The 19,884-nt window shown below is 58.6% G+C and overlaps 2 protein-coding genes across 3 annotated transcripts in view; both read left to right on the top strand.

Moving 5' to 3' along the window:
- Klhl22 (kelch like family member 22) overlaps positions 1-1,044 on the top strand; it is a 42,190-nt gene extending 41,146 nt beyond the window's left edge. For both annotated transcript variants that reach the window (XM_028860354.2, XM_037209944.1), the window contains exon 7: positions 112-1,044. In XM_028860354.2, the coding sequence (XP_028716187.1) occupies positions 112-477 (366 nt within the window). In that variant the 3' untranslated portion in view covers positions 478-1,044. The remainder of the gene's footprint in view (positions 1-111) is intronic.
- A 3,624-nt stretch (positions 1,045-4,668) lies between these two features.
- Scarf2 (scavenger receptor class F member 2) lies at positions 4,669-14,753 on the top strand. Its single transcript, XM_028860366.2, is given in 12 exon segments — positions 4,669-4,835; positions 9,180-9,238; positions 9,333-9,434; positions 9,610-10,129; positions 10,210-10,428; positions 10,567-10,695; positions 11,161-11,264; positions 11,341-11,458; positions 11,654-11,769; positions 13,028-13,180; positions 13,801-14,316; positions 14,319-14,753. Coding segments are annotated over 12 exon segments (2,526 nt in total). The 5' UTR covers positions 4,669-4,683; the 3' UTR covers positions 14,657-14,753.
- Positions 14,754-19,884: the final 5,131 nt, after the last annotated feature.

Here is a 19,884-nt window from a genome sequence, read left to right as displayed (position 1 = left end):
AAGGTGATGGCCTACAGCTGAGCGAGGCGAGGAGGAGCAGGTGACAAAGTGTCTGGGGTGGCTGGAAGCCTCTCAGAAGCTGCCTTGTTGACCTTAACCTTGGCTTTGCAGGTGGCTTGCTACAGCTGCACGTCTCGGCAGTGGTCAACAGTCTGCCCACTCCCGGCGGGGCATGGTGAGCCTGGTATTGCTGTCCTAGACAACAGGATATATGTGCTGGGTGGCCGCTCTCACAACCGAGGCACCCGCATGGGCTACGTGCACATCTACGACATGGAGAAAGACTGCTGGGAAGAAGGGCCCCAGCTGAACAACTCCATCTCAGGCCTTGCAGCCTGTGTGCTCACTCTGCCCCGCTCCCTGCTCTGTGAGCCACCCCGAGGGACCCCCAACCGTAGCCAGGCAGATGCAGACTTTGCCTCCGAAGTGATGAGTGTGTCGGACTGGGAGGAGTTTGACAACTCTAGTGAGGACTAGGACTCTCGTGCCCAGTGTTTGGGGGGAGCTGGGGCGGTGAAGGCCATAGGCCCGGGTTGGACACCAGGCTCCAGGGTAGGGCCCTTCCCAAGCCCTCCTGGTTCACCAGCTGCCCTTTTCTTGTGTCTCCAGCCAGCCTGCTGCCAGCATTTGCAAACTCTGGCTGTGAATTATATTACAAAGAGAAGTGCTACAGAAAGGCTGCTGTCATCTGAGGGGTGATCAGGCCCACCCTCTGGGAACTCGGAAGGGCTGGTGTCTCTATTTGGCCTCTTCTTCCCCTTAGTCTGGTCCCCGATGGGTTAAGTAAGGTCCCTCCTGCAAGAGGTCCTGGGGGCTGGCAGCTTTGCTGGCTGTGGCCAAAGCTCATGGCTCCTTTCTTTCTGTGAACCACATGGTCTGGTGAGCAGCTCCAGCTGCAGCCAGGACCTGGAGCAGCTGGAGAGCTCTCAAGGGACACAAGAAACCATATACCTGGAACTGATCCTAAGGATAAGGAGATGCCCTGTAGCTGTGTGTGTTTCTGACTCAGTATTGTTGAAAAATGAAATAAAACATTCTGCAAAAGGTGGTGTGTCTTCTATGGCCACAGTCTGGGTTTCTTTCCTCTCCAGTCAGTGCCTCTCTGAGTGACATCCAGGGAGGCACAGTTTTCAAGTCAGCTGCCCTGGGGGATGGGCTTGGCATGGGAACTGAGGCCCTGCTCTATGCCAAATGGCACCACGAGGTCACTACCCTGCTCCAGACAGTTGATAAGCTCCCCAAGCTGAAAGGATGTTGGTCCCAGAGATCAGGACCTGCCTACTGAGGTGTCAAATAGCTTTCTTTCTCCCGATCAGGACATCTAGAATGTCTGCCCTGTCACTCAGCAGCTCCTGCTGCCCTATATCCACTCTAGTCCCTAGGCAGCATGCCACTGGGTGGTGCAGACTCTGGCAGTGGTGCCCAAGGAGTAACCTAGTCCCATCTTCCTTGGAGAGCCCAGGGTGATTCACTTCACTAGATGTCTTAAGATAGAAATCTCTGAGGGCTGGGGGTGTCACTCAGTGCTGGAGCACTTGCCTAGAATGTGTTCCATTCATGAAAATGGACCGGCGGTGTGGGACAGGACAGTAAGTCCTGGTCTGTGTCAGGAGATAGATCTAAGGTACAAGAGGAGGGGTGGACCAAGGCACAGGCCCAATTGTGGGTGCCTATATAGGACTTCCTCCCACCTCCTGACTTCCCAAAAGTTTGTCAGATGCCCTTGGGTAATCATCGTGGGGGCCACATTAGCATAGCAGGTGAGGTCTCTAGTCACCTTCACTAGCACCTCCCCTATCCTTTGGGAGCTGTCTGGCATGGCCTGTGCCCAACATGGATGGACTCGGGGTCCAAGCATCAACCTTGCTTCCAGATCACCTTCCCTGCCTTTTGCTCCAAGGTCTTCAACTGCAGATTCCCATCACAGGACACAGGCCTCTTGCTGGAATGGACAGCTGTGCAGAGGAGCATCCTGTCTTTCCACTGGGGCCCTTTCAAGGAAGGGGAGAGTACAAAGGGGTGGTGTGATGGAGGGATGGCCTGAGAAAGGGTAGTTGGTCGCTCTGGATCCCTGAAGGCAGTGGATTGGAGGCTTGGAGTTGATACCTACCAGCAAGCTTCGTCTGGAACCTTACTGTTTTAGGATCTTGGGCCCCTGGGAAACATGGTATTACACAGATACCTCAGGGTGACAAACCCCCAAATGTTGACAGCTGCCTGAAGAATCACTTCTCTCAAGGGCAGATGGCCTCGTCCTCCAGGGTCATCTCCCCAGTTCCAGGTAGAAACACCGTTTTGCAGGTCTCGGAGTGAGTACTTTGTGTACCAGTCTGCTAACACTGTTGTTACCCAAGCCAAATGTGGCCAAGGTTTACAGAAGGGTTGGCCAAAGAGTAGGGGGAGCCCTCTGAGGTCGTACAGGTTTTTCTAGTCCTGTATTCTGGCTCTGTCCGGACTGCACTCTGAGGCCTGCAACCAGGAGGGTGTGAAGTCTCTGATGTCCTCCAGTGCCCAGTGTCAATACTCCCGACAGCAAACTGAACCTCTTTACCTTTTTCAAATATTTTTATTTATTTGTCTATTTTTTGAGACAAGATCTCCTTGTATCCCTGGGTTTATTAGAACTTGCTGGGTAGGTAGAACAGGCTGCCCTCAAACTCATGAAGGTCCTGTCTCCCGAGTGCTGGGATTAAAGCTTGGCTTTAAGTGGCTTCTGTCGACATATTTTGTCACAGCGATAGGAAAAGTAAGACAACATCCAAAGTCACCATCCACCGCCATCCCAAGAGTTGGACCTACAAGGCTGCGGTGTGCGCCAGGTACCCAGGCAGGAGCCCACCCTGGCTTAGGAAGACGGATAAGTGGGCTCCATGGGTGACACCGAGGAGCTCATGTAAGGAGGGTTTCAGGAGGCTTGTGTCTGCACAGACATCAGGCATGGGAGTTGGTCATGCCAGGGGAACTTGGCCCAGCCGCGGTGTCCCCTCAGGTCCAGTGAGGTCAGTACCTATGAAGTCTGGGACCCCCCGCTGCTGGCAGCCGTGGGAGCCTCCGTGGGGAGGGCACAGCTGAGGGCAGGGCTGTGCTCAAGCTTAGCTTCCCAGAAGTGGTTGGCTTATTTACCTGTGTTGAGAAGTGTTTGCATTTGTGACCACATGGGAAGACTTCCTTTTACCCACCTTACCTCCCCCCTGCACCTCAGCCAGGCTGAGGGCTGAGAAGAGAGGTGAGGTCCCAACCCCACCCCCAGCCTGCTAATGACTATGGCCTTGGGCCTGCCTGTTACTCTAGTTCCAACTCAGTCCTTCAGGCTCCCTCTACACCACCTGCCCCTGACACGGGCCTTCTGCTTGCTACCCAAGAGGGTGTTGTCTAATTTTCCCCTCAAGTCAGAAACAAACTCCTCCTTGGTGGGACCTGGCTGCCAACGGGAGCCTGCTTGGAGTCTCGGGCACAGCCTGCCTCCTGAGCTCTCTTGCTTTTCTGGACTCTCTCCTCTCAGACCTGGGCTGTGGTCACCATAAGTATTGTGTTCGGCTGTCCCTGGGTGAAGCCAGTGATTCAAGGCAGTGATCACAGCCGAGCTTCACAGCTAACAGTAAGGGCCGACAGGGCTCCTGCCCTAAGCCTCCATGGCTGCTGAGCTTATGCAGAGACGGGAGAAGGATGTCTTAGTCACAGCCAAGTTGACGCTATGATGGTCACTGATTCTGCAGCCCCTTTGACAGGCATGCCGATGTCATACCGAGGTCACTGGAGGTTCCTGGTGAAGGAAACTACCTGACAGCTCACTGGTAGATGTTTAGGGAGTGAGGTACACAGGAACCAAAGTGAAAAGCAGGTTCGGTAGAGACAGATCGGCCTACTTGGTAGCTTCCCTGTGGCCCTGCTTGTCCTGATGTAACAGGGGTCTCCAATCAACCTTGACGCCACCTTGGGGACTTTTCCCACTTGGGAGCCAGTAACCTTCTTGAGCTGAATCCATACCCTGGGCACCCCAGTTCCTCTGGGCACCCCAGTTCCTCTCTACCCCTTAACTGGGCTTCTGAGTTTCAGTTTCCACCTCCGATGTCCCCTTCCCTGTCTTTACCTCCACATCATATCAGAGACCTTGGCTGGTTCCTTCTGCTCCCACCTCCAGTATTTGCTGCCTTGAGCTCCTTTCTCTAGGCCTCCAGTTCATTTCCACGGGTCTTTGCCTACATCTTGCTTAGTTGTCTCTTGCACGCTGCAGGAGATGCTGACCACACACCACAGGACAACTGGGGGTTCTTGGCCGGTGTGTGACCCAGGGCCTTCGCTGGGGCCCCTTCCCTCCCGGGCCTGGCGGCTCCAGAGCTGTCTGGCGAGGGAGGAGAAAGGTGCGGACCAGGACTCCTTCGTGGGCTCCCGCAGCTCTGCGCGGGCCTCCACCAAGTTCGCCCCGGAGTTCGTGCGTGGCCAGGTGGGGGCGGGGGCCGAGCAGAGGGGCGGAGGCGCGGCTGGAGGGTGGGGTCTGGCGCGCGGGGCGGGCGCTGCCGCCTGGCCGGCCGCGCTGGCCCAGGATCAGGGAGCCGATGTGGAATTTCCTGCCCGGCCCGGCGCCCCTCCTGCCGCCCCCCGCCCGGCCTCGCACTCCGCTTCCGGCCGCCCTCGCCGCGGCCGCACCCGCGCCCGCGCCCACCCGCGCCTGCCCCGCGCCTCATGGAGGGCGCAGGGTCCCGGGGGGCCGGGCCGGCGCGGTGCCAGGGAGCCCGAGGGCCGCCGCCGCTGCTGCTGCTGCTCTGGCTGCTGCCGGGTCTCGCGGCGCCCCAGGAGTTGAACCCGCGAGGCCGCAACGTGTGCCGCGCGCCCGGGTAGGAGCTGGGCCTGTCCGAGGCGTGGGGCGCGAAGCGGGCTGGGGGTAGCGGCGCCCCATTGCGGTCCGGGGTACCCAGGACCTCGCTAGACTGGTCGGTCGCACGAGCCCCTGGGGCCTCCCGCGCGACTTGGGCTCAGTTCCAGGCCGAGTCTGGGCCCCCGGGGTGCATCGGAGGGCCGACTGGACCAGAAATCACCTGAGGGATAACAGGGTGCTGTGGGGCCCCAGAAGTGGCACTGTGTGGTGTCCAAAAATGCCAGGAAAGACCAGAAAAGAGCTACTCTCGAAGCCAAGGCAGGGCATTCCGAGGGGAGGAATAGCATGTGCACGGGCTCCCGGAGCCAGTGGCTTGAGCCTAGAGTGGGGCCGAGAAGGGCGAAGGAGCAACCCTCGGGCGAGCTGGGCACTGGGGGAGTCTCGAGACTTGGAAGGACGGATTTGTCTCGGTTATTGGGCGCAGGGTGGGAGGAGGATGGTGGTGGAAGTGAGCACGGAAAAGCCAGCGCTCACGTTGGACCAGAAACCGGAGTGCTGAGGACAATGATGGACGCGTGATGGGAGGACGTGGGAACCCCTGTGGGCTCCTAGGGGCGGACACTGGGTGCCTGGAGGTGGGTGTCTGAGCGGATCTTGCTGGGGAAGCCCGTGTGGGACAGGCCCAGCCAGAAGGCAGAGGAGCCCGGAGCCTGCGCGGAGGGTGAAGAGCGACGCGGAGTAGGCGCAGAAACCGAGACCTGTCGACTGGCCCGATCCACGACGCGCTCCAGTCATCTCTGCACAGAGGCGAGGAACCCGCGGTGGGGCGCCTCTGGGGTGCTGGGGAGACTGTTTTGGCACTCCAGGCTGGGGCCCCCGGGGGCGCTCTGGGTCTAAGGCCCCCCGGGGGTGCGAAACGTCAGCCAGGGTTCGGAGGGTCCAAGTAGACAAGGGGCTGCTAGCCGACCGCGCCGTTTCCGAAATCGAGCGGAGACGCCGCAGACCACTCCCGGCCGTGAGCCCCGCCTCGGAGGCGGGGGCCCGCCTGGCTAGCCATCTGCTTCGCATCGCCGCCGCCGCCGCCTCGTCCCGGGCCTCCCCGGCCCCAGGAATGCAGCGGCAGAGGCAGGCGGGGCGGTGCCTGGGGAGGGCCGTCAGCCCACACCAGGCCTTCTCCTCCTCCGACGGGCTGGCCGAGAGATAGGGCTAGGGTGGTGGGTCAAGCTGGAGTTGGGGAGCCCTTGGCCTCCAAGAGTCCCGCCGGCCGACCTCGGAGGAGGTGGGCTGTCTGTCTCTGTAACCCACAGCCGGGATGCATTTATTTGCCCTCGCACCCTGGCGGCAGACTGCCCCAGCTGTCTGGATCTGAACAAATACTTGGATTTTCTGGGTCTATTTCCATCTCTGTAAAATAGGGTTAAATGGACCTCAGCTCCTGGTGCTGGAGGTGGGGGTAGGTTGCCGTGACTGTGTGTTGGGGGTGTTTGTGGGAAGAACGGTCTCTGGACTGTGCCCACCCAGGTCTGGGCCATCCTTGTGGTTATAGTGAATGAGGTCCAGGAGGGAGAGGTGCGAGCGAGCTCATCACGCTGTGCACGCACCCACTGCGGCTCGCTGGGCCTGTTAGTACAAGGACTCTGCAGTGGGTACTGAGCTGCGAGTGTCGTTTCCTTTAGCATCATCGGGCAGACCCGCCATGATGAGCACAGGCCTACAGGACAGAAGGAGGGTATTTGAGGCACAGCTCACCACCCCTCCCCCTTCTAGAAGGTTCCTTGGAAGCCCTGCAGATGCTGGGGGTTGGGGGCGCATACCGAAGAGATGCCAGGGCCACATGAGGTGTGCCTTGTGCTGAGACTGAGGCTGCTTTTCATGGAGGGGACACTAGCCAGGTAAGCGTGAGCTGCGAGGCAGGAAGGCAGAAGGTGGTTGGCTAGGTGAGGGTGGCTCTCTGGAGGCTGGGGGAGAGAAAGCAGGCCTCTTTCTCAGGGGATGGGGTGAGCATGGTCTCAGCTTCCCAGCATGGAGGAGACAGAACAGAGGAGATTGGTGTTGGACGCTCCTGAGCTCTCTGGGTTGTGATGTCATCATCCAGTGGGCAGGGCACACTGGAGAGGATCCCATGGTATCACTCCTACCTGGTGGGCCTGGAGGAGCTCCCTGGAGAAGAGCCATGTCTGGGGGCAAGTGGGGAGCCAGGCATGTGGGAACTCAGGGAAGCAGCAGGCACAGAAGCCTCCTTGGTTGGAACTGGGAGTGACCAGGGACAGACATAGATCTAAGGTGGGGGAGAGAGCGGGTCCCACACAGCCGTGACAGTGGCTCCAGAGCATCAGCCTTGGCGCCACACGCTGGCTTGGAGCACTCGCTCAGAGAGCAGGTACTCGCCTTTGTAAGCTGTTGGACGAGTTCGCCAGGCTGTCGCTGTCTGCAAGGCTTGTTCTTGGTGAAGCCCGACGGGCTTGAGTCTGCGGAGAGTCCCGCTGCACTCAGAGGCTTGCTCTCTTGACTGTGAATTGACCTGTGCAGGCGAGGAACTTAACTTCTCTGAGCTGCAGGTTCTTTAGCTAAAGAGTGGGCCCCGAGGCTGCTGAGCTGTGGGTAAAGGGACGTGCCGCCATGATGATCTGAGTTCAGTTGCCGGAACCCTCATGGTGGAAGGAGAAAACTGACTTCCACAAGTTGTCCTCAACCTCCACATGCACACAATGGTTTATGTGCTCTCTCTCTCTCTCTCTCTCTCTCTCTCTCTCTCACACACACACACACACACACACACACACACACACACACACACACACATGTGCTCACTTGGGGGGTGGGAGGGGGATAAATGTATGTTTGTTTGTTTGTTTGTTTTAAAGAACGGGACCCACGCACCTGGCAGGAGGAGAGCTCTAAAATGCACGCAGGTTTGCTAGTTGCTGCAGTCTGCTCTCCAACTTACGCTGCCCCACCTATAAACACCACTGAGTGTGGCCCTAGAACCACACTCATAACCACAGAACTGGGTGCTAGGCCGGCCAGGGAGGACAGGGCTCCCAGCAGGCCACCTAGCAACTGTGAAGGAGTACTGTCTGCAGAGTCTGGTCTAAACCCAGGTGGAAGTAAGAGGAGATGGGCTGATGGACTTGGGTCTCTCTGAGAAGGGATCCTTGGCATCCCTGGGGCAAGGTGGGTAGGTCAATGGGGGCTGCAAAAACAGGCCTGTCTCGATTGATTTTCTGTGGTTTCCACTTTTATTTGTGAAAAAATATGCAAAGCCTGTTCCCTTAGTTTACGGTTTTATGGGCCCTGTCCCTCAGGTCCCAACTTTGATCTGAGGGAGAACAGGACTCTTTGGCTGGGCAGGGAGCCTTTTGAGGCAACTGGAGCCTAGCTACAGTATGACTATTACTCCAAACTGGTCTGGGGCAGTGTGAAGCTTTTCTTTCAACCTGCCCCCCCCCTTGCTCTGTTCTAAGTCCACACACCCCAGAGGAAGCACACTCATTTTCTCTAAAATGTAAGTGAATGCTGTATTTCTGTAGGACTGAGGCAAAACTCTGGACCCCAGGAAGCTATGGCTTCAGTGACTGTCCTTCTACCTTAAAGGGCACACACCAAGCTCAATTCCTCAAAGCGGGCCTTTCCAGGATGTACTGCCCTGAAATGCTGCAGTCAGAAGTTTGGCTGCTGGGGTGGAGCCCCCGGCTTCATCCTCAGCACAGTCCCCTGAAGCCCCGACACAGCACGCACTTGGCAAGGTCAAATGAACAGGAGGAGAACATTAAATACAAGGCGATACTCCAGCCGCCCTGCTTCTGGAAGGCATTGGGCCTGTTTACTTTGACTCCCACATGTGGGTCCCCTGGCCTACAGCAAGGTCCCCAGGTGCCTGCCTCCAGGAGACCCCCTGGAGGAACTCCGCAGGGTCTACACTTGGCCTCATCCCTCCCCTCACCCTGGGTGTTAGACCCACGTGGGCATCCCAGTGCCCTCCGGCCCATCTGGCAGTGGTGTCAGCCCAGTCATGTCACATTTGGGTCCCTAACACCCCTAGCGCTGAGAGTGCTAGACCATCCAAGGGTCCCGAGAGGCAGGTGGCTCCCTACTCCGTATTCACCGCAGACCCTTCTGGGCCTCCCTGTGTCCTGTTTCTTACCCTTGAGATGGAGGAGCCCCTGTAGGTGACAGTTCTTGGGTGTGAGCTCCTGGGGGCTTGCTCTTTGCTCCTTTGGTATAGACTTCCCCTTGCCCACCACTGTCTAGCAGGCGTCCGGCTTGGGTGTCCAACCACCTCCCCAACTCAGGACACTGTGAAGGCTGGGGACGGAGTGTGGGGGAAGGGCGTCAGGCTCAGACGTCCCTCCTCTGCTTGAAGTTCCCAGGTGCTCACCTGCTGCGCTGGCTGGAGGCAGCTGGGGGATGAGTGTGGGATCGGTGAGTGAGTGGGGCTTTCTGGGGTCCTGGGCAGGCGGGTCCAGGGCGGATGTGGAAAGAGCATGCGCTGCAGCTCAGCTCTTCTTGTCTGCAGCGGTGTGTGAAGGCAATTCCACGTGCTCAGAAAACGAGGTGTGTGTGCGGCCAGGCGAGTGCCGCTGCCGACATGGTTACTTCGGTGCCAACTGCGACACTAGTGAGCGCGGGGCGAGGTGGGATTGGATATTGGGCAGCCTGGCTGGAAAACTAGAGAAATGAAGCAGGGAGGCAGATTGGGGGTGGGTTGGCTCTGGGGGCTAGCTATGGCAGAGCTGAGGGTAGGGTGTATGCAGGCTAACAATTCACACACCACCACCCCCTGGTTCTTGCAGAGTGCCCGCGCCAGTTCTGGGGCCCCGACTGCAAGGAGAGGTGCAGTTGCCACCCGCACGGACAGTGCGAGGACGTGACCGGACAGTGTACGTGTCACGCGCGCCGCTGGGGTGCGCGCTGCGAGCATGCGTGCCAGTGCCAGCATGGCACGTGCCACCCGCGGAGCGGCGCGTGCCGCTGCGAGCCGGGCTGGTGGGGTGCGCAATGCGCTAGCGCGTGCTACTGCAGCGCCACATCAAGGTGCGATCCACAGACCGGCGCCTGCCTGTGCCACGCAGGCTGGTGGGGCCGCAGCTGCAACAACCAGTGCGCCTGCAACTCCTCGCCCTGCGAGCAGCAGAGCGGCCGCTGCCAGTGTCGCGAGCACACGTTCGGCGCACGCTGCGATCGCTATTGCCAGTGCCTCCGCGGTCGGTGCCACCCGGTGGACGGCACGTGCGCCTGCGATCCGGGCTACCGGGGCAAGTATTGTCGCGAGCCATGCCCCGCTGGCTTCTATGGCCTGGGCTGTCGCCGTCGGTAAGCTTGGGGGCCGGTAGCGGGAAGGTGGAGGGGTGAAGCGGAGCTCCATCCGGTCCAGCTTCCTGACCCTTCCCTAGGTGTGGCCAGTGCAAGGGCCAGCAGCCATGCACTGTAGCCGATGGCCGTTGTGTGACCTGCGAACCCGGCTGGAACGGAACCAAATGTGACCAGCCCTGCGCCACAGGTTTCTATGGCGAGGGTTGTGGCCACCGCTGCCCGCCCTGCCGCGATGGGCATTCCTGCAACCATGTCACTGGCAAGTGTACGCGCTGCAATGCGGGCTGGATCGGCGACCGGTGAGCAGCTTGTGCCTGCTTTGGCCCAGACACACGGCTCCCTAGTCCTGGCTCCCACGCAGGCGCGGCATGGTGGGTTCTGTAGGCCTGCGGCCTTTGACTTACATTTCCGCTCACGACTCTTCTCTTGATACCAAGGTGCGAGACCAAGTGCAGTAACGGCACTTACGGTGAGGACTGTGCCTTCGTGTGCTCTGACTGCGCCAGCGGCCACTGTGACTTCCAGTCCGGGCGCTGCCTTTGCAGCCCTGGTGTTCACGGACCTCAGTGAGTGGGGACCTGGAGAGGGGTAGGGTATATGTACCCCACACTAGGGCCTCCAGTCAGACCTCGGGGACCTGTACTCCAGGGAATGTGTCAGCAAGCACTTTGGGGCAGTATCTGATTTGGAGGCTGCGCTCAGACAGCAGTGGCCAAGTGGCATCCTGATGTGGCACAGATAGGGTGTAGAGCGAGTCAGTGGTCTAGATTGGCATCTCCTTTCTCCTCTCGCACAATAGTCAGTCTCTGGTAACCATCCCCCAGACTCCCTCCTGCAGATAGCACGCACATACATTTCCAGACTGTGCTTATCAAGTGAGTGCCCGCCCTCAGGTGGGGGTGGGTTTCAGTCTCTAGAGAGCGGAGCAGGGGCTTGACTAGGGCACCCGGGACCAGCCCGTGGCGGCCGGGGCTGGGGGAGGAGTCTTCTGGAGAGCCACAGCAGTCCTCCTTGACCCCAAAACTTTGCAGCTGTAATGTAACGTGCCCGGCCGGGCTCCATGGCGTGGACTGCGCCCAGGCCTGCAGCTGTCACGAGGAATCATGCGACCCGGTCACCGGTGCCTGCCACCTGGGTGAGTGGGTGAAGAACGTCGGGCCAGGGAATGAAGTGGGGTGCGTGATCCTGCGCTGAGCCGCTGCTCCCCACAGAGACCAATCAGCGCAAAGGTGTGATGGGCGCGGGCGCGCTGCTCACTCTGCTCCTCGGCCTGCTCCTCTCGCTGCTCGGCTGCTGCTGCGCCTGCCGGGGCAAGGACCCGGCGCGCCGGTGAGGCCCCAAGCCAGCCCCCACCGCCGCGGGGTTTCGATCTCACGCTCTCGGTGACTGGGAGTGCCTCTTGAGTCCAGACCCACCCCGGCCCAGCCCGCCCTTTCTTCCGGCCCTCCCCTTTCTGTCCCCGCCGAGAGCGAACCGCCCCTCCCAGGCCCGCCCTGCCCCCTCGCTCAGGCCCCGCCCCCGCAGGGAACTCGCGCTGGGAAGGAAGAAGGCCCCCCAACGCCTTTGCGGGAGCTTCAGCCGCATCAGCATGAAGCTGCCCCGAATCCCGCTTCGCAGACAGAAGCTGCCCAAAGTCGTAGGTGAGAATGTAGGCCTCCGGGACTCAGGGGCAACCCACTACAGGAGGTTTCTAGAAACTGATGTAAAGGGGTGCAAGACGCAGTGTAGACGTGGGGGCGCCTGAGTTTTGATGTGTGTGGGAGCGGAAAGGTGCCACGGGAGAAAGAAAGGGAGGACGTTGCTATGGGCGAGGCTGTAGCGAGGGAAGGAGTGCTAGATGTGCGGGCAGACGCTGCGGGGTATGCGGGAGGCATGGGAATCCATAAATGATTGCGTGGCAGGCCGCCTGACCCGCAGGTCTCGACCCTAGTTGAGACTCAGAGCCGCAGGGGAGCTAGTGGCAGAGTCTCTCGATGTCAGTGTGAGGACAGACAAGTAGGTGGCCCCTTCCTTTAGGCAACTTCTTTCTGAAGACTGGTGGCGATCATTCAGTCCCTCGGGAGGTAAAGGGGACAGCTGGGAAATGCCTTGGTTCCTGTTAGCAGCAGAATCCTAGGAGCAGAGGCGTCAGGGCTGAGCCTTGATAAATGGAGGCTGCTGGGGGAGAGCCGGAGCCCAGCAGTTGTCTTGCCCCCGCACATTTGGACTCTGAAGTGCTCCAGGGGTCCCCAAGTCCCACCAGGCAGAGTCCAGACTTGGTTGGAGAACGTGGTGGCCTTTCCCGGCCACATGTGCCAGAGTCTCTGGTTTTCCGTACACTTAGCCTACTCGTTCAGCTCCCTGCCTGACTGCATTTGGCTTGCATCCTTTTCAGCTTGTTTTTAAAGCCATCTTTTAAAATTCTTTTACTCATTTTATGTGTAAGGTGTTTTGCCTTCGTGTGTGTGTGTGTGTGTGTGTGTGTACACCACTTGTGTTCCTGGTGCCTGTGGAAGCCAGAAGAGGGCACCAGTGCTCCTAGCCATTTCTCCAGCCTGGGGGTTTTTTTGGTTTGTTTGTTTGTTTGTTTTTGGGTTTTTTTTCCGGGGGGGGGGAGGTTGAGACAGGGTCTAATACTCTAGGCTAGGTTGTCCTGGAACTCAGCTGTGCAGCCCAGGCTAGCCTCAAGCTCACAGTCATGCACCACCATACCCAGGTCCTTTCATGTTTCCCTTTACCTTCTGGGTTTCTGGATCCCCATTCTTCAGCTTGGACCTAATGTGACTCACTTAACGCCATGTTCCCCCTGCAGCTTTCTGGAGGGGCTGGTCATGACCACTGCGCTCACGTTTAGCTAATTAAAGGCACGGGCTGGGGAAAGGCAGGATCCCCCGAACTCTGCCTCACTCGTTTTTTCAGTGGCCCACCATGACCTAGACAACACACTCAACTGCAGTTTCCTGGAGCCGCCCTCGGGGCTGGAGCAGCCCTCTCCATCGTGGTCCTCCAGGGCTTCCTTCTCCTCCTTCGACACTACCGACGAAGGCCCTGTGTACTGCGTGCCCCACGAGGGTGAGTGTGGCCCTGCGTGGGCATCCCCCTGCCGCAGTGAAAGGCCTTGCTATCTGTGCTGGAGGTGGAGGCAGGGGGATCAGGGCACCAGGAGTTGTCGGCCACAGGCCTGCAGCTACAAAGCTGAACACCTCTGTCCTGCCGGGGTGAGTCACGGAGGGGTAGGTGGGACCTCTTGTTCCTAGTCAGTCATTCTGGGACTGGACCCGGATAGGGAATGGCAGACAGAAACAACGAACCAAGTGGGAAGGAACTGGCCTGTCCTTTGGTGCCACTGGGTGACCTTCGGCAAGTGACTCAACATCAAAAACCTTACTTCTTAAAGGGCATGAATCCCCTTAAAGTTGATGACTGTGGCCCAAGACCGGGATGCGGTGGGGGAGGGGCACAAGGTCTGGAGCCCGAGCACTGGAAAAAGTGTCCCTGGTCCCCAGCAGTCAGCCCACACCCTGGGGATGCCCACAAAGTGTGTGGCAGTGCAATCGAAGCACCAGGCACGCCTGAATGTCGGGTCCACACAGGGACAGCTGGGCCTCGGCAGAGGAGGGAGGGCCACGCGTGGAGGTTAGATCCGCGCGCTGTTCTTGGATGTTGTGACTCGCTTGTCCTTCCTTTGTTAGAGGCGACGACCGAGAGCCGAGACTCGGAAGCTGCTGCTCCGGCGGAGGTGCCCGCTCCATCCCTAGCGCCCACGAGCACCCCGGCGCCCGCGGAGGAGGCAGCGGCTCTCCCCGCGTCCTCAGACAGCGAGCGCTCGGCGTCCAGCGTGGAGGGGCCCGGGGGGGCGCTGTACGCGCGTGTGGCCCGGCGCGAGGCCCGGCCGGCCCGGGCCCGAGCTGAGGCTGGGGGCCTGTCCCTGTCTCCGTCGCCCGAGCGCAGGAAACCGCCGCCACCCGACCCTGCCACCAAGCCTAAGGTGTCCTGGATCCACGGCAAGCAGGGCTCCGCGACCGCTGCACCGTCCCCGCCGCCCGCGGGCCGCGTGGCTGCGCCGAGCCCTAGCGGGAGGAAACGGACCCCCAGCAACACGTCGGTGCAGCCCGCGGGCCCGGCCGAGGAGGTCCCCGCCCCGGCCGCAGCCTCGCCGCCCCGGGCCCGAGCGCGCGGCCGCGGCCCGGGTCTCTCGGAGCCCACGGACGCGGGGGGCCCCCGCGCAGCGCGCCCGAGGCGGCCTCTCTGCTGGCGGCCGAGCTGCGCGACAAGACTCGCAGCCTGGGCCGCGCCGAGGGGCCGCCGGGACCACGCGAGAAGCCGCCGCCGCCGCAGAAGGCCAAGCGCTCCGTGCTCCCCGCCTCGACGGCCCGCGCGTCCGCGCCGTCGGAGGCCACGGCGCCCGAGAAGGCAGCGGCCGCTGCGGCCGCGCCCGAGACCCCCCGGAAGAAGACCCCCATCCAGAAGCCGCCTCGGAAGAAGAGCAGGGAGGCAGCGGCGGCGGGGGAGCCGAGCAGGGCGGGGGCGCCGCCCGCAGCTTCCTAGGCCCGCAGCCCCGCGGTCCACCGCGTTTCTCGGCGCGGTTTCCCGCGGCCGCAGCGGAGCATTTCATTGGCCCAAGCACCTAGCGCCCGGCCCGGCCGAGGCCGTGTCCGATTGGCCCAGGCTCCAGCTCCGCCGCTTGGTTGGATCTGCTCTCGGGCCCGACAGACACTTAGCTGGCTGCTCGCTCCCACCAGCAGTGTGGTGGAGCTCTGTCTCGTTGGCCACGGCTGGGAGAGCCTGCAGACTTGCCTGGGCTATCCCGTCATTGGCTGATGGCGAGCGCGTTTGCCTCTTGGCTGCCTCTCAATTGCCAGGGCCTGGTGCCTATGGCTGCTAGCGTCTTTTTCTTGAAGATGGCCAGAGGCTGCTTCCATTGACTGGGCTCCTGAGTATCTGGTGGCCTGAACCTGGGGAGGAGAGCTGGTCTCTGCCCCTCAGGGGGCTCTGCACACCTTGGCCTGTCCCTTCTCCACTGACACCAGCCCTGGTCCCTCAGCTGTCAAGCTGGTTTTGATGGCCTCCCACCACCCCACAATTGAGGGAACCCCAGGGGCGACTCTGGTGGCCTTAGATGTATTTATAGGCCCCGGGCAGGGCTGCTCCCACCCCATCTGGGGCCTCCAGGATGGGTTCCTCCTAGCAGGGCCAAGCCAAAGCTTTCTTAATAAAATGCTTCTCCCCACTTCCTGTGCTCTGATTACTTCCTGCTTGAGGTTGTGGGCAAAGATGCCCTTCTTACGGAGCCTGTATGTGACATCTTCTGGACTCCTCTAGCTAAATGGAACCTTGGAGTCCCCAGTGTGGGTCTCTAGGAACGCTGTGCTAAATCCACCAGTCCTGGGCTGTCACTTGAGAAGAAGGGTGAATCTGAGCTGGGGCGGGGGCGGAAGGGGAGAATATGGGGATCCAGGGAACAGAGCTGTTTCTGGTGAGACAGGTGAGAGCAAGGAGCCCCCAGCCAGGCCTCACCAAGCACTGTGCCACTGTACAGAACCTGTGGTTTGCCCCCATAGGTGACTCGCCTTTGATGGGAACCTTTCTACCCCATTACCACATGCTTCAAGAGGGGAGAGAAGACAGCCTGCTGGGCTTTGTCTGGAGCCGTTTGTGTCCATCCCCACCTAGCACCTTCACCTCTCCAGACAGGCCCTAACTGGGCTTTCTGAGCCTCGGACCTGTGCTCCTCCAGGGTTCCTACTGCCCCTCTTGACTTCTGAGAGCTGTCTGTTCGGGTTCCTCCTACAGCCCTGCGGGGGGCAGACTCTCTTCTTTTGTTGGTGAGGCAGGATCACACAGTGTAGCTCAGTATGACCTTGAACCCCTGCCTCAGCCTCCCAAGGGCCAGCCAGGACTATAGGGGTGGCTTCTCCGTGCTTTTGTTTTTTGATTTTAAAACATTTATTTGTTTGAGTATGTGAGTATTTTTGTCTGCCTGCATGTATGTGTACCATGTGTGTGCCTGGTGCCACAGAAGTCAGAAGAGGATGGAACATCCCGTGGGACTGGAGTTATGGACGCCTGTGAACTGCCATATGGGTGCTGGGAATCAGATGTGGGTCCTCTGCAAGAGCAAGAAATGCTCTAGACTGCAGAGCCGGCTCTCCAGCACGTTCTCCCAGCTCTTGATGCCCAGCTCCAAATCTGATTCTGCCAGTACCTTCCCACTTCACGTATCTCCAATGCCGGCAGCTGGGGGGGGGGGGCGCGCTCCTGGGTAGGGCCCTTGTTCTCTGGCCGGTTTGTCCACCACTTTGAGGTCAGCTTTAGTCCCACACCTGAATGGAGGTGGCATCCAGAGCAGCTAATGGACGCAGTGCCTCAGGCTGGCCTGGCTGGGTAACACGAGGGGGGGAAGTCCTGCTGTCTGCCAGATGTTTTCCTCTGGCCAGCAAGGCACCCTTCCTGCTGCGGTCTTGCGGCTTGATTGGCCTCCGATCCACGGAGGCACCAAGCCACACTGGCTGCTGGGGCTGCAGCCAGGCTCCGCCCTGGCGAAAGGGGCGACAGCCGGTGTGGTGTGCGGCACTTGTTAGACCCCGCTGCTGCCCCGTGTGTGCCCCTAACAAGCCATCCTGCCTCAGTGGCCTCTCCCTTACTCCTCAGCTCCTTATTTTAGCCCTCCCCTTCCCTCGTCAGGATTCTTACGACCTGGGCAGTGCAAGAATGTCTCAGTACTGGCCTGGGGCCTCACCCCGCACTGTCCAGGAAGCCTGACTTGCAGCAGCCTCCCCGTGGGCACATCCCAGCGCAGAGACCAGCCCCTTCCATCAGCCAGTCCTGCCCCGCCCCCGCCCCCGCCCCCGCCCCCAGGAGAGTTAGTTCCCTGTAAGCGCCTTTCACCACCCGGTATTCCCCACCCCCTCTGGGCTTGCAGGAGTGCCAGCTCCCAGGGCAGGCGCCACAAAAGGGAACCACAACTGCTGGAACCTCTGTTGCCATGGGGACGGGGACCACAGAGCTCACATCTGGTAGTGATTGAGGAGGAAAAATTATGAGTCGTGGAAAACGCAAATATTTTTTTGTAGCACAGAGCACAAAGGAATGTGGGGACTGGAGAGGGGCCTGGGCTCCGTCTGGTCTCCAGCAGGATGTAGCACACATCACTCAGATAGGCCAGGCTGTGCCAGACACACACATGCGCACACACCAGCAGTGGTTTATCTTGTGGCAAACACACATTTGCGACTAGATGCACAGAAATACCAACACACTCACATGTGTGGCAAACCATCGAAGCCCTGAAACAGAACAACACACAGCAGAATGCATCCCACACATGACTGCATCCAAAGAAGCAGAGACATACTCATCAAGGCTCCAAAACTCCCTGGGACACAGAGGCAACTAGACATATCATCCGCTAGACAGAGACGGACCTTCATGTCCAACATAGACACCCTGCAGCACTGCACATACATGCCCAGGGGCACATACCTGCCACACACATGTCCAGCCAGCCCACAGTAATGCAGAGGGCTGTCCACCCTCAAAACAAAGGGCAGGGGACACACAGCAAATCCACAGACATAGGAGTGCAAGCACCCTGCAACATACACTCCCAGGTGTGGTGCAAGGATTAGTTCATATCGTAGGAATCACGTGGGCTACCTGCCACTTGGAAACTGAGTTCCTTGCAGCACACACACACACAATTCATAACGTGATGAAAAAGAGGCAAGTACTGACCTCACACACATAACCACCACACACGGAAACACGAGGCACACACTCAACATGCTCACTTAACGTGTCCTCTGTAACACATGCCGTTGTACTAGACAAAATGTCAACACATACCCAAGAGAGGACATCTAAACTTGCAGCATACACACCTGTCATCTGACAAAAATATTAGAGACACTCCTCTGCCACTGTCTACAGCCTCCACCAAGTGACACACACACCGGACACACAGAGACACAGTGACACAGCCTGTAACGCGTGTGTGTTCTACAAAGCTGGCTGGATACCAAGACATTGACTACAACACACACACACACACACACACACACACACACACACACACACACACACCATAGCCTGATATGCAGACACACAGAAAAGACATGGGAAGGCGCACTCAGTCCATAGGTAGACAGACACTAAGACAAACATCTCCAGCATGGTCAACGAAGCCTTGGGGTGTGCATACCCCTGAAATACACCCAGATGTGTGAGACGGTACTGGAAGTCATCTGAGTTCTGTGATCCAGAAAAACAGGAGGTGAAGCATTCACAATATCCTGGTCAGTCCCCAGCATCACCCAAAACAAACAGCAACAACAAAGCAAGTGAGGAGGAGGAGGAGAAAGCTGTTGGGGATGAGGTACCAGGCCTCCCTGTGTTCCTGAAGACTCACTGAACCGTGGACCGTCTTGGGCCCCAAACTCACAGAAGCCTCTGTCTAGTGTGGCTGCTGGGAAGGGTGCAGAGTGTCAATGGGTGCAGTGACCCTGAAAGTGCCTGCTGCACACAGCAGCAAGGGAAACACTCCAGGGGCTTGTTTTCTTTTTTAGACAGCATTTCTTGTAGCCCAGGCTAGCCTTGAACTAGCTTTGTAGCTGAGGATGACTTGAGCCGCTGATACCCTGTCCTCCAAGTGCTGTGTGATACTTTGTTTATGTTCTGACAAATAAAGCTTGCCTGGAGATCAGAGGGCAGAGCTAACCACTAGTTAACCATAGAGGCCAGGCAGTGGTGGTCCACACTTTTAATCCCAGCACTTGGGAGGAGGAAGCAGGAAGATCTGGAGTTCAAGATCACCTGGACTATACAAGATTGATCCAGTCTAAAAGAGAAACAGAGCTGGGCAGCTCATGCCTTTAATTCCAGCACATGGGAGGCTCAAGCCTTTAATTCCAGAACTAGGGAGGTGGAGTCAGGAATATAAGGTGGATGGAGACAGGATCCTGTTCCATTCAGTCTGAGGATTCATAGAGACAGGATCTTCCCTATTCAGTCTGAGACAGGATCACCCATTTGGTCTGAGATTTCATAGAGGCAAGAAGTCTCTGGTGGCTGCTGCTCTGCCTCTCTGATCTTTCAGCTTTCACCCTCAGTCTGACTCTGGGTTTTTATTGTTAAGACTAATTAGGTTCACGATTCACCCAAGTGCTGGGATTAAAAGTGTTCAGTACCATGCCTGATTTATACGATGCTGGGTATTGAACTCAGGGCTTTGTTCACTCTACCAACTAAGCTATGTTCTTAACATCGCCAGTGGCTTCACACTGTTTATTTTGTGTGTACGAGTGTTTGCCTGCTGCCTGTAGAAGCTAGAAGAGAGTGCTGTATCTCTTGGAACTGGAGTTGCAGGTGGCTGTGAGCTGCCATGAGGGTGCTGGGTATCAAACCCAGGTCCTCTGCAAGAGCAGCTGGAGCTCTTAACCGATGACTCGTCTCTCCACACCAACCCCCAACTTTTTTTTTTTTTTTTTTTTTTTTTTTTTTAAGACTGGGTCTCTCTACATAGCCTTTGCTGTCCTGGAACTCTCCGTGTAGACTAGGCTGGCCTCAAAGTCACAGAGACACACTTGTCTCTGCCTCCTGAGAGCTGGGATTAAAGGTGTACACCACTACATTCAGCTTCCAGTGGCTTTTTACTACTGACTTTGTGTACACTTTGAGAAGAAAGTGCTTAACGCATTCATTCGTTCTAGAGGCATTTGGCATTTCAATTACAGCGCTGTCCCTGGTGTGGGCAGGATACCCTTGTTATTTTAAGACCA

Source organism: Peromyscus leucopus, chromosome 12 (assembly GCF_004664715.2).
Source record: "Peromyscus leucopus breed LL Stock chromosome 12, UCI_PerLeu_2.1, whole genome shotgun sequence".
In the NCBI taxonomy this organism is placed as follows: domain Eukaryota; kingdom Metazoa; phylum Chordata; class Mammalia; order Rodentia; family Cricetidae; genus Peromyscus; species Peromyscus leucopus.
This window is presented reverse-complemented; position numbering and strand designations above follow the sequence as displayed.